Source organism: Furipterus horrens, unplaced genomic scaffold (genome assembly GCF_987537825.1).
Source record: "Furipterus horrens unplaced genomic scaffold, mFurHor1.1.pri manual_scaffold_2, whole genome shotgun sequence".
NCBI lineage: Eukaryota > Metazoa > Chordata > Mammalia > Chiroptera > Furipteridae > Furipterus > Furipterus horrens.
Genome location: NW_028327172.1, coordinates 192,113,680 through 192,128,026, shown reverse-complemented (window position 1 = coordinate 192,128,026; position 14,347 = coordinate 192,113,680). Strand labels below are relative to the sequence as shown.

The following is a 14,347-nucleotide window of genomic DNA, read 5'->3' as shown; positions in this document are numbered from 1 at the left end:
GGTAATGAGCAAGGATGAATGGGGTGGGAGGGGCAGTCCACAAGCATGGTAGGATGTTGAACTTGGAATAATTAGGAAGAAAATTTTTTATATCACTGTAGGAATATTTAGAACATAAATAACTTTATATTAAAATTATGCCATGAACTTATTACAGTACAGAGAAAATTGTTTCTAGTTTTAGTGAGAGTGGGGCACAGATGAGGTTTCTGCTTATAACCTTTCCGTAAATGTGCTGGTTAATTTGGCACTGTACATCAGACATTTGTACCATAAGTAGGTTTTATAGCTCTCGTAGATCAAAGTAGAACTGCTGTATATCTCTGCCTTTTCCTCTGAGAGATGAGCAGAACTTTAGTAGAGACGGAGAACACCCCACTGACACCAATGAATACCATAAGCAATAAATTATAGGGGTAGATCCCACAGAGAAAATTTTGATGCTTTTCTGAAATTGTTTTTAAAAAAACACTTGTTTCTTTACCTTTCATTGTAGGTGTTTTTCTTACATTTTTTTTTTTAGAAGTAACTTGAGTAGACTTAAAAAAAAAAAAAAAGGAAAAACCTGCAAATGATTACTGCCTGTGTAATTTAGTGAGCTCTACCTGTAATGGATGCCAGACAACCTTGATGGGGAATGAAAGCGTAGTGCAGAGGGCACGCGGCAAGTATCATTCCAGGGATCAAAACAACTGGATGAAAGGGAGCAAAGGCTTTGTGTTGCTCCTGAGTGTTTCTCTGAAAGACTGGGAATATTTTCACAAAACGAATTGCTGTGTGGAAGTCATTCAACAGATATTTTGTGAGCTCCTACTATGTGCCAAGCATAATTTCTTAGAACTGGGTCACAGTTTTAATCAATGAACTTTTATTGTCAATGCAGAAAAAGGTTTGTGTGCCCTGTCCTTAATTGCTTTATAAAAATTTTGAATCTTTATATTTTCTTTTCATCTGTTTGTTGTTGTTGTTGTTGTTGTTAAATTTTTTAAAAATCCTAGCAAATATCTAATGGCATATTTTTTCTGTTAAAAGGGGGAAACATGAAAACACTCTTAATCAAATCCAAATTGGACCAATAAGTTTATCTTAGTATGTACTACATTGTTTTCTATTTCTTCAGACTTCAATTGACTTAAAATTGTACACCTATTCATTAATATGTATATTGGATCAGAATATGCAGCAATGAGGTAGTTGGAATCTAAAAGCTTAAAGGAATTCTTGGCTGGTTCATATAATTGTTTACACTCTCCTTCCTGTCTCCCCACCTTAAGTTACTGTGAACACGCACACACACACACAAACAATATCTGTTTTTCCTAGTATTTATTTGTTGACATATTAAAGGAACTTTGAAATAATTTTGGAAAAATTTTTATATTTCACTGCCTGAATATTTAGAAAGTACCACCAACTAGCTTATTTGTTTATAGTTTGAGAATAAATATTTATGTATATATAAGAATGCACATGTGTGTATTTAAATATAACATGCATATTTTCTTGCTTATAGCCAATTCCGAACACTAATTTGTGTCCATGGCAGAAAAGAACAAATATTTGGATAGTATTTATCTTATACATATCTTTTCAGGCCTATTTAATTAAGGTTTTAGACCTTTGTTAAAAGTACATGTATGAAGCCCTGGTTGGTATGCTCAGTTGGTTGGAGCATCATCCTGTAGCCAAAGAATCATGGGTTCAATTCCCCATCAGGACACATGCCCAGGTTGCAGGTTTGATCCTAGGTTGGGATCCAATCAATATTTCTCTCACATTGATGTCTCTCTCTTTCTCTCTCCATCTTTTCCTCACTCCATCTCTTCCTCTCTTTCTCTCTAAAGCAATGAAAAGAATGCCCTTGAGTGAGGAAATATATATATATATATATATATATATATAATTTGTATGAAAAATATTTGAAAGTACAATCAGATTTTCATTTGTTAGCGGTTTATAATTAAGGCAAAATTTAACTTCCACAGTTAAAACTTTGGGAATACAAATATAAACAGTCTTGGGTTTAAATGGAATTTTTCATTTTCCAGATGTTACGAAATCTTCATCTTTTCGTGGTGCACTATAAACTTCTAAGCCCACCTTGTGTTGTCTAACTATTTTCACTTAGTACCTGAAATAATCATAAGCCTTAAAATATTATATTTTCCTAGTTTCATTATATTAATTAACTTCAGGTACATCTGAGAAGTGTTGAAGGGAAGATCATAGTGAAGAAACTGCTGTTCTGATCATATTTTCTCTTCTTTTTCCTTAATTAGGAGCATTGATTATAGTAGGAAGCTGAAAAATGTAAGTGTTTTTAACTTTACTTTCCAAACTTATTCCTTCTCACTTTGGCGGTTCAAGTGTAAAATTTAGTTCATACACTCAATGCCTCTTATATGCCTTGAAAGAAAGAGTCCTAGAAAACTAGTATATGTGTCTTTGATAGAATAATTAATGGCCAAAATTGAAATAAAAATGGTAGGTTGGGGGATCTCTTTAATTAAATAAGTTCTCAATCCAGAAATAAACAAATAAAAGCCTGTGCCCTGTTGTTGATTCAGTTTCTTAAATACAAAATGATTTCTCCGCACTGATGTTAGTTCCTTTCTGTTGATAGGCACATTTGGGATTATTAAATTATGCAGTTGGGCAAATCGTTTTAGGGAAAGAGCAGCACAGTGTGAATAGTGTTAACTGTCATAGATCTGTACTTTTTTTCCTATTAATCTTTTGAATTTTTATTAGTACTTCCCCAAATTAACTTTCTTGAGTTACATCTCATTTTCAGAAGGCAACCATATTACTGCTCTTTTATTTTAAGGTTAGATAGAGGGAGGTAAGAAATGGCCTTCCACATATAAAATAGAAAAATTAGCTGTGACACCCACGTTTTTAAAATTTCTAGGGTGCTATTATATTTGATTACCAGTCTCATTCTTATCTCATTTTTCTTCTTCTAAAAAACTAAGGCTATATGCCATTTTTTCATCACACAATTTTAAACAAATGAGAGGACCAGTCATCTAAAACAGAACACAATTATGTTTTCCTTTCTCTTATTACACCTTTCAGGAAAGCCTCATACTCTCTTAGTTACACATCAGTTATTTTATGATCCTAGTTAATGTCCTGACATTTGCAATTGTCTGTTCTCTGAAAAATTTTTTGTAAGTCATCAGTTAAAAAATAAAAAAGACTTGTTGGACGTTTTGAAGGATTCTTAAAGTAAAATTTTCCCACAGAGGTAGAAAACCAAATCACATCAAAGCATTGATGGCACTTAACCATATTTTGGGCCTGTCATCATCTGAACCCATGTCCACATAACATTTTCTGAAGCACTGTCTGGCCTAGTGAGTGAAGAGAGGTACATACGTACTTTGCAGCCTGGCTGAAGAAACAAAACCATATGTGAAAATAAAGTAATAGTCTTAGCTTTTCTGTAATCTTCGGATCCCAATAATTCAGTGTTAGGGACTCATCTTCAGCCAACCCCTGCTGGGTTTTATTTGGGTTTTATGGGAATGTTGCTGTAAAAGCAGTTGCTTTTGTGAACAGTTTCTTTGGAAAGACAGAACAAAATCTCTTAGGGCTGTAGTTTCAGACCACTGAGCGTTCACAGACATTCTCACACATGTTAAATCTCTACGACTATTAAGATAGTTTAATTGAAAGTCACCTTGTCCAGGCTAAATAGTTCTTTTCTCAGATTAATGGGAGTCCACCTGTACCCCAACACTAGATATCTGCACATCATATTCTTCATTACATTGTTTACTTCTGTCTTTAGTTAGATGTGTTGTGTTGATTTTCTGCTGGAAACCACTAATTAACTTTTATCACTTCTTTGGGATTTTTGCCATTGGTTTTAGCAGAACTTCTGTGCCCACAAGTAGCAAGTGTAGGCCTTTGAAAGCCCCTCTCTCAAAAGGAATTGCCAACTTATTCATTGCTTGGCTAGGTAAAAACTCCAGAGTTTCTGAAAAATGTTACTTCCTAATTTTGAATATTTGAATATTTCATTATACAAAAATAATTGTAGAGGATTTATTTTTTCTTCTTGTTGTCTTATAGCTGAACTCTTCCTAACAATGGAGTCTTATTTTACTGAATCATGATTGTGTTGACTGATATAGCATTGGGTTCTTATTAAAATGATTTTACATTTAATGGATACCTCATGGGTGGTGGTTCTTGTAAATCAGTATTGCACAGTCTCACCTTTCTGTTTCCCTGTTAGTGGAACATTATTGATTCCTTAGTTTGAAAGTAATTCTTAAGGGAAAATCCTTCCGCTCTTGTGCATGGTTTCGTTTCACAGGTATTGGTTACCATTTACTGGCTGGGAAAGGCAGCGAATAGCTGTGCATCCTATAGCGGAACGACACTGAACCTGAAGGAGTTTGAAGGCTTGCTGGCTCAGATGAGAAAGGTAACTTGACTTTTCTTCTTTAACCCATGAGGTTTAGACAAGGTGGGAGAGCAATGTATTGGCTTGTTTTTAAGATCATTCCAGTTCTACACAGTGGAATCAACCAGGCCAAAGATGTCATGCATTTAAGGAAATGACCACTTGTTTTACCAATGATGTACTTCCAATCACATCTTTGCCTCATGCTTTCCACGCTTACCTCAACTCTTATACCCTTTGGAGAATGAGAGATCTTAGCTCATCCAACTTGAATTCCGAAAGAGCAAATTCAATCCATCAGTATATGGCTTTGTGTGCCAAAGAGCTCAGTACTTGTTTTCTCGGGGGAATAATGCCTGAATTAAACAATACAGCATTATACAGAAATGAAGACTTGTTCTGCGCTTTTGTCCTAAAGGTCATTTTGCTTACCCATCAGGGCCTTCGTGTGGGTGAGGTCACATCAGTCAACTCCTTGCCTGGGCATCCACCCTGGACAGGCTCTGATAATTAGACACATTCTCTTTTAAGATGTGCCTTTCATGGCCATTGTATTTGAATGAGCTGGAAATTTTGAAAAAAACATTTTTTACAATATTTAAAGTTTTGTTTATTTGATTATGGAAAAGACCTATAGTAGGGATTTGTCAAAAAAACAGGGGGACGTTTTATATGTGCCTGCCTGTGTGTTCCTTTTTAAGGTTCAGAAATATAGATTAACTCACTCAAAGTACTAGGATATAGTATTACCTGAGAGAAGCCCCACCCAGCCAGCCTCAGTGAATAGGTAAGGCTCATTCGTAATCAAGAGCATTCCTGGGTTTTGGATAAGGCCCACATTGTGGCACAAATCAATGAAGGCCTTGCTCTTCTTTGCTCTCTAACATGCAAACTAAATGCACTAATGAGACCTCATTGAGAGACATTTCTTGCTTTAAAATTTTTCTTTTAATACTGAAAGCAAGAATTTGCTACAACTTTCTAATAATTTAGTCTTTTTTCCCTTAAATGAAAGCTAACGGCCCCACCATTATTCTTATTTGCCTTGAGCCGGTCTGGCTCACATATTTATAAATGGACAAAGCTTCATATTGGTCATAATACATGTAAACAAAGTTTTAAAACTAAATTCTTTAAAAAAAAAACAAAACATACCCACTTCATTAAGCACAACACATTGTTTCTTAGTGTTTCTTAATCCTTTTTTATCCTTTAATTTTTTTCATCTAACTCTGTAGTTAGAGAAAGTATGAATGCAGTACAGGTCCAGTCTTGATTTGTGAAATCTAAACTTTTTGTATTATTAAATTTGGACTTGAATAATGATACACAGGCCATCTCTTTTAAGCCACATATTTAAAAGCTCTGCCTCACAGTTCCCCTGCAGGATTTATTTCTGTTATTGGAATTTCTAACCATTATTAGTACAGCTCCTCCGCAGTCTGAACAGTTAGTGGTTTCTTCAACTTTCTTAGCTTAGCTTTCTGTTGAGACAATTGGTTATTTCAGCTGCTTTGAAATTGGCTGTTATTATGAACAGTGTTGCCTTTTTAATGAGTATAGATAACATCACAGGACATGGGAGAGCAGTTATCCCTGGACAAAACACGACAACTAAAATGGCCGGCTGTGGCAGTCCCATAATGCAATAGAAAATGAAGAATAGTTGACCTGAACTTCATAGATCTATCCAATACCTGGAAATATTAGTTAATCTGGAATACATATTATTTCATTTTCTCAATTAGGATTGGGTTCAGCTGGGAAATGCAGAAAAGTCAAACAGTGACTTCAGTAAGATAGAATTTTATTTCGAAGTCACATATTATAAATGAGGCCTTGACATGAGCAGTCCAGGGCTGATAGGAGTTGATGATCATTGAGGACCAGACTCCTTCCATCTTTTTGTTCCATCATCCTCAGTCCATGGCTCTTTACCTGCTGGTTCCTGATGACTGTGTGATCTTTAGCCCCATGTCCACATCTGAGTCAGGAGAAAGGAGGGATGAGGAGAAGAAGGGCCTATGTCCTTCCTTTAAACACACTTCTGGGAAGTCATACACTACGCCTCTGCTCACGTTCTGTTGACCAGATAAACTTGGTCACACATCCATACCTCGCTGTAAGAAAAGCCGTGGGAAAAGTAGATTTTGTTTCAGCTAAAAACTGGGTATTTTCACTGGGAAAAGAATAGAAAACAGATATAGAGGAACCACAGCCATCTCTTCTGCACGTATACAGGCTGAAATAAATTTGAAATTAAAATTTTTTTCTTTCACAGAAGAGATTAGCCATAAATTTTTTATATTAATTTTTCTATTGGGAGAAATGTGCATACAAGTTTTTAACTATGGTGCAACTTGTTAAGTTCTGTAATACAAGTAGCACATGCAGAGTCCTTGGCATAAGTGTCTGGCACATTATAAATACTCATAGTATGTTGCTATTGCTATATCCAAAAAAGATCCCTGAAGGCATGGTGAGAGTGGCCTTTCACTGAGCCTGGGCATGTCAGAGGAAGTCTTCCAAAAGAGGGAACAGCTGAACTGAACAAAGGGGAATTACTATGCCAATAGAGATTAAAGAGAGAACCAGGGGGCAAGGTGGCCTTTGGGATCTCAGAGACTCGAATTAGAAAGTGAGCTGTCTAGGTTCTTCTTCTCTATGTCTTTCCCTCGTCTCTTCCTATCTCTCCTTGAATTCATTCTCTCCTCCAATAGGCAAACATTCCCTCACATCAGAGAACATGGCTAGCAGCACCCCCAGGATTGTCTTCTCTAACTACTTGCCCAGAAAGTCAGGGAATTCCTCCCCTTGTCCCAGCTGTAAAATTCCTAGGGGTGTACTTTGACCCAATGTGGGTCATTTTTGTGAACTAGCCACTGTGACCAGGGGCAAGGGAGACCATGATTGGCCTAAGCCACTACTGTTTCAGGAAGGGAGGATTGTTAACCAGAGATAAAGAGAGGGAGCGCAATGGAGAAGCCCAGACATCTGCCCACCATAGAAACCCCCATCAACTTTTCTTCCCTTAACCTGCTTGATTTTTCAATGGTATTTACCACCCAAATTTGTATTCATTTATCTTTATGTCTGTTTATATTTTGTCTTCCTAACTCGAACATGAGGTCCATGAGGATGAGGTGTTAATCAGATTTATAGAATGTTGTGTTCACAGCACTAAGACAGTGCCTGGCACATACATGGTGCTCAGTAAGTATCTGTGGAATAGATAGCTTCCCCATCCAGAGTGTAGTAGGTGGGGATGGGTCATCAGACTGGAAAAGTAGAACCTGAAACCCTTCCAGAATACTATGGAGCCACATTATAAAACACAAAAGAAGCAGAAAATGTTGGGTGGTAAAGCAGAGGCATCTGGAGTTTCTCAGATACCAAACGTCATTCACCAACATTCACTGGTTCTCATTATCTCTGACAAAAGGCAATGAGAAGTGGACAGATGAGTGAAAAAATTCAAAATGCCATGGAAGCTGGTTATTTTCACCCCATTCACTAATACACTTTGACTGGAACTACTAGCTATTAGCACAGTGGACAGATTGGAATCTCTTTTATTTAATTTATTGGGGTGACAATGGTTAATAAAATTATATAGGTTTTAGGTATGCAGTTCTGTAACACATCACCTGTATATTATATTGTGTGTTCACCTACCCGAATCAGGCCTCCTCCCATCACCATTTATCCCCTCTTTACCTTTTTCTACCTCCCCTAAGCCCCCTTCACTCTTATAATCACGATCCTGTTCTCCATGTATGAGTTGTTTTTCCTCTGACTAATCCCTTTACCTTTCCACCCTGCCCCCAACCCCTTTCCCCTCTGACAGCTGTCAGCCTGTTCTCTTATATCTATAAATCTATTTCTATTTTGTTTGTTAGTTTATTTTTTCATTAGATTTCACATATCAGTGAAATCATGTGGTACGTGTATTTCTCTGACTGGCTTATTTTACTTAGCATAATAATCTCCAGCTCCATCCATGCTATCGCAAAGGATAAGATTTCCTTCTTTTTTATGACCAAGTAGTGTTCTATTGTGTAGATGTGCCACAGCTTTTTTATCAACTCATCTACTGATGGGCACTTAGGCTGCTTCCAAATCGTGTCTATTGTAAATAACGCTGCAATGAATGTAGGGGTGCATATAGTGTTTTGAATTAGTGTTCTGGGTTTGGGGGATAAATTCCCAGAAGTGGAATCACTGGGTCATAGGCCGTTCCATTTTTAATTTTTTGAGGAAATTCCATACTTTATTACACAGTGTCTGCACTAATCTGCATTCCCACCAACAGTGCATGAGGGTTCTCTTTTCTCCACATCCTCACCAACATTTGTTGTTTGTTGATTTTTTTGGTGATAGTCATTCTGACAGGTGTGAGGTGATATCTCATTGTGGTTTTAATTTACATCTCTCTCTGATGATTAGTGACATTGAACATCTTTTCATGTGTCTATTGACCTTCTGTATGTCCTTTTTGGAGAAGTGTCTATTCAGGTCCTTTGCCCATTTCTTAATTGAATTGTTTGGGGCTTTTTTGGTGTTCAGTTTTTGTAAGTTTTTTATAAATTTTGGATATCAAGCCCTTATCAGATGTATTGGCAAATATGTTCTCCCATTCAGTAGATTGTTTTTTCATTTTGTTGATGGTTTCCTTTGCTGTGCAAAAACTTTTGAGAAAGAATAAAGTTGGAGAAATCATGCTACCTGATATCAAATTAGACTACAAGGCCATTGTAATTAAAACAGCATGGTACTGGCATAAAAACAGACATATAGATCAATGGAACAGGACAGAGTGCCCAGAAATAAACTCACACCCCTACAGTCAATTAATATTTGACAGAGGAGGCAGAAACATACAGTGGGGGTAAAGATAGTCTATTCAATAACTTGGGAAAATTGGACAGATGTGTACAAAAATAATGAAACTAGACCACCTTCTTACCCCATAAACAAGAATAGATGCAAAATGGATTAAAGACTTAAATGTTAGACCCAAAAACCATAAAAAACCTAGAAGAAAACATAGGCAGTAAAATCTCTGACATTTTTTATAGCAATAATTTTTTCTGATATATCACCTTAGACAAAGGAGTCCAAAAGAAATAATAAACAAATGGGACATACATCAGATTGGAGTCTTATCTTCCTTCCCTGGAGTGCTCTCTGTAGAAGAGCTGCTGGGCTCCTAGGTGAAAAGATAGGTGACATAACTAGACCCCAAGAAAGAAGAATTTAAACCATACTAGCCTTTGTGTTGCTTTATATCTTTTACCCTGTCGGCGAAGCTTAACTCCAGGTGACTTGACAGAATCCAGTATGATCGTCCATCTACCTATATCTGCATTTTTATTTCTGCCTAAGAACCAGTTTCTTGCTTCACCTCGAGGTTTCATGGGACCGGCATGGTCAAGGTTGGCCATGGGTGGCCTCGTTTTCACTTTTCAAGCTGGCCATACCATTCAGCTTTCAGCTCTCACTTGATCCAAGGTTTTATTCTTGGCTCTCTATGCAATCACGAACAGGGCAGCCTTCCTGTTTTTCTTTCCCATAACTAGCTGTGAGAAAGAGCTGAAGTTCCAAGAACCATGTCGACTTTTTCTTCCTTTCTCTTCTCCTACGGTTTGTAGACTAGGAATGGGGGAAACATTTGGACCTTCATGCTGCTGCCCAAAGCAGCCTGTAAAATTTGTCATTTCTAGATGTAACTACTGGCTCAGCTACCTAAGTGTCTGCCCGCCCTATTGGGAAATTGCGTTAAAGCATCTAGATATGGGATATAAATGAAGATGGAGATAGAAGAGCTTCAATGTACCTATAAGGTTGTGTTTTAAACTATATTTATGAATTTTGTGTGATTTATATATTGCTATTTACATACACAGATGACTACATAGTAGTAATATAACCATAGCTAACACTTTGAGCACTCACCATAGGTCAGGCATTTTTCTGAATGCTTTCCATGGAGTAACACTTAACCTTCCCAGCAATCCTGTGAAATAGATGTTACTATTAGCTCCATTTTAAAGATGAGAGGACTGAGAGTGGACAAGGTAGCATAACTTCGCCAAGGTCATACAGCTGACAAGGGGTGGAGCCAGGATTTAAACCCAGTCAGCCAGGCTTCCAAGACAGGCTGTTAATCTACTCTAAATTGCCCCAAACTGTGTCTCCTTTGTAATATTTATAGTTTGGTGATCTGGGCATAAACAGCATTTAGTGAAGGGACATTATCCAGGCTAGCATCATCCACAGAGTAAGGAGGCAGTGTCTGCTCATTGGAAGAGGTGATGATGCTGATGGCGGCAGCTATAACTACACCACAGTTGATCAAACGTTATTAGGTTTTACATTGGTATTTAAAAGCAGGGGCCTATGTTGGGATTACAGTTTTGGTGCTTACTGTGTGACCTTGTTCAGGTTACTGCTTCTCTCTGACTCTTACTTTTCTCTTCTTTAAAATGGGGACAATTTAACCATATCACTGGGGTGGGAGGGTGTGAGAATTAAATAATAAATCATATAAAAAGCATCAGGCATAGCTCCAGACATATAGTAAGTATTCAATAAAAATTATGTTCATTTTTAAGCATTTGGCTTATAATTTGGATAAATAATCCAAGATAATTATTTGCCTTTCTGGACAAGTTAAATATGAAACCATATCCAATTTAGATCTGTACTGAAAAAGTCATGAGTTCTTCTTTTTCCAGGACCGACATTGGTTCAAGTCCTGGTTAACTTCTGACCCACGAGTAAACTACCTTAATTTCCATAACTGGAATTTCTGCCCTCCCCTGGAGACATGTGTGGGCTGTGCTCAGCCAGGCTATTTGACAAACTGTTCTTCAGGGGCACGAATCAGGTCCTCGGGTGGAGGCTGCAGGATGCCCCTCTCATCTCAACCCTGGCCCTGCCCTTCTCATCTCTCCCTTCCCTTCTCTGGATGCAAAACCTGTGTGTGCCTTGTGAATTACAGCCACTCTGTCCCCTCTGAGTGCCTCCCACTGGGGATTCTGTCACAGGATCTGGATATAATTGATAAAAGCAGCCGGCGAAGGCGCTTCCTACAAAGGCATTGCCTCCCTTGGGCATGTTAGCCAGTAGAGATCGACAGTTTCCAACATCTCGACTATGAAGGATTTTTTTCTTTCCTTGGGAACATGGAGTGGACTTTCCTGAGCATCCCAGGAAATCCACAGTGTGACATTCCAGTCTCTGCAGATGAGAACAATGTCATCCACAGCCCCAATTTTAAACAACCGTCTGGGGGAGATTAAATTGAGGTTTATCTTTGAGTGACCAGAGTTATTTTTGTTTTCGTCAGCCTGGACTATTGTAATTAATGCTAAGACACTGGCGGGAACAAGGCTTTTATTATAATACGAGGGTGAGGATGGCTTTGACTGACCTTTCTCCTGCTGGAATTTCAGTGTTTTAGTATGTGCTGCTTGCGCTGAAAAGAATTTATAATCACAGGCTGTCAAAGACAGCCATTGTTCTCACTGCTCTGAACATGTGGGTCAGCCACAAGTGCTTTCAGCTCCCCCAGCGCCAGGAGCTGGCTGAGAGTGAGAGCATGCCTGGATTCTTCTGAGGCATCAGGAAAAGCTTTTTGCATATTTTTCATTGCTTTTTTTTTTTTTTTTTTAACTTTTTGCCTCAGAAAGACAGCTCCCTTTCAGAGCAGGAATTTCCCTTCAAGGTAGCAGGAGATGGAAGCCCGCTGCTCCAGGATTTTACGGATCTGATTCTGTTGCAACAACAAATGCTGGGTGCATTTGCCAGATCGCATAAACAGGAGCAGTTGCACTGCTAAACTCAGGGCTCCGTCCCAGAACAGACATGCAGTTATGGATTCCGAAAGGCGGGTCAAGGTTAAGGTTTTAGTTTTCTCTTTCTTTCTTTCTTCCTCCCCCCCCCCCCATCTATCATTGTATTCTTGTGAATCCAAACTATGCTCTTCTATTCTTCCTTCCTTTTTTCTTTCTTTTAACATTGTGGAGTAGAAGTTCCTGGGAGTTGTTTTGTTTTTTTTTTCTTGAAGTGTGTGATTTTCTGATTGGGAAAGTTGCAGCAGGGGAGGGTTGGAGAAAAATATTGGCTTGTAGATGATAATCCATTCAATAACTGGTTGCTATAACCTGTCCATACTGGTGCTAGATGCAGGGTTTTCAGGAGACCATGGAAGACTGATTTTCCTGAGATTGAAGGCTCAGCATCTGTTGCTGTATGTAATGTCTGTAATTTTATTTTATTTTTGGACAGGAGACCGATGACATTGAGAGTCCTAAGCGTAGTATCCGAGACAGCGGTTACATCGACTGCTGGGACTCTGAGCGCAGTGACTCCCTGTCTCCCCCTCGCCACGGCAGAGATGATTCCTTCGACAGCCTGGACTCCTTTGGCTCCCGCTCCCGGCAGACACCTTCGCCAGATGTAGTGCTCAGGGGAAGCAGCGATGGTAGGTTGGAGCCTTCATAAATTGCACATCTTAGAATTAAACATGAACAAGGGCTGCCTTGTGACCAGCAGAGGGACTGGCACTGGGAAGGCGGAACCCGGTAACTCTAAACTTGTAGAAGAAAAGTCTTTTAATGTTGTTTTTCGCAGTCCTTAGAATTTTGGTTGGCTTTGCCAGCAGTTCGTTTGAACATTGCCTCAGTGAGTATATCTTCGGTTGGAAAATGTGTGACATCATTTCTCCCCGGGTCTCAGTGAATCAAGACGCTGTGCAGACCATTAGCTCATAAAGTGGGCCAGAGGTTTATATCTTCCGGGTATGAGGAAGGGAAGGGTTTGAGTGAGTGCCACACTGTGTAAGAGAAAATGGATTGACTTGTAGCAGACTGGAAACATACTGCACACACTGAGGAAAGTTCTGAAGCCTGGAATTGTGAAGCTTTAATTGTCACAACTTTGGCAGCGTTTGATAGGTATGACACCCAACTGTCAACAAGAGCAATGCAGGTGGCCGTTAATGGACAGGAGACAACCCAAACTGCCTGTTCTGAACCCAAACTGCCTGTTCTGAGGCTGGGTTTGATTTAAATCCTGTGGATTTTATATTCCCTGTAAGGAATGATCATCTTTCTTTATAAAAATGGATGGTCATGCAGCCTGATATCAACTTAATGCATATTATCCAAAATCTATTTACCTTAGTATCTTGCACTTTTGTATGTTTTAGAAGGGGCCATGGCTTGGTTCTGCCTGTATAAACTTGCAGAAAGACAGTAAGGCTTGTGGGGAATTTTTTGTTTGTATTTTTTTAATGTATCTCTTGATGCTAATGCTTCTAGAGATTTAAGCCTACTCTCCAAGGTGAACATTATCTTTGATAGCTAAAAGATGCCTTTCAGTTATAAAATTCTGTGTTACTAAAATATGTGGGTATTTAGTGTGTCCAGGTTCTGAGCTAATTACTCAACTGCTAGTATCTCATTTAGTCCTTGGCACAGTTTATGAGATACTCACATAGTATCTCACATAGTCCCCCCACAGGGCCGTAAGATAGTCCTTCCTATCTGAGAGAGGTTAAGTAGCCATCCTAACATTGGAAGATGACAAAAATTACTATCAGTAGTAGTGTAACATTAGCCTCTAGAACTGTGAATCCAAATCCTATACTCTTAAGCTTAATTTACCCACATTTCTTTGTTTACCTAATAGATTTTTTAAATTCTAGAATGTCTGAACTAATGCTTTTGTTTAGTACTTGAACTGCCCAACAAATAGATTAGCCTCAGGGCCACATAGTATGTGACTCCTAAAGAATTCCATGGTGCATTGTAAGGTGCGTGAAAAGATTTCTAGAATTTCATATGACCTCAAGTAGCACCTACAGTTTTAGAAGCTGCAGTACCAGGAGCATGATCTCATTGAGCTTTAACATAACTAAAAGGT

General features: G+C 38.5%; 1 protein-coding gene across 11 annotated transcripts in view; it reads left to right on the top strand.

Moving 5' to 3' along the window:
* LIMCH1 (LIM and calponin homology domains 1) overlaps positions 1-14,347 on the top strand; it is a 315,733-nt gene that overhangs the window by 218,745 nt on the left and 82,641 nt on the right. For 4 of the 11 annotated variants that reach the window (XM_090266941.1, XM_090266945.1, XM_090266943.1 and 1 more), the window contains exons 5-7: positions 2,280-2,310; positions 4,328-4,438; positions 12,710-12,905. In XM_090266941.1, the coding sequence (XP_090123067.1) occupies positions 2,280-2,310; positions 4,328-4,438; positions 12,710-12,905 (338 nt within the window). Of the gene's footprint in view, positions 1-2,279; positions 2,311-4,327; positions 4,439-12,194; positions 12,319-12,709; positions 12,906-14,347 lie in introns of those variants that run through there. The other 7 variants (XM_090266948.1, XM_090266947.1, XM_090266946.1 and 4 more) reach the window with 3 other exon arrangements.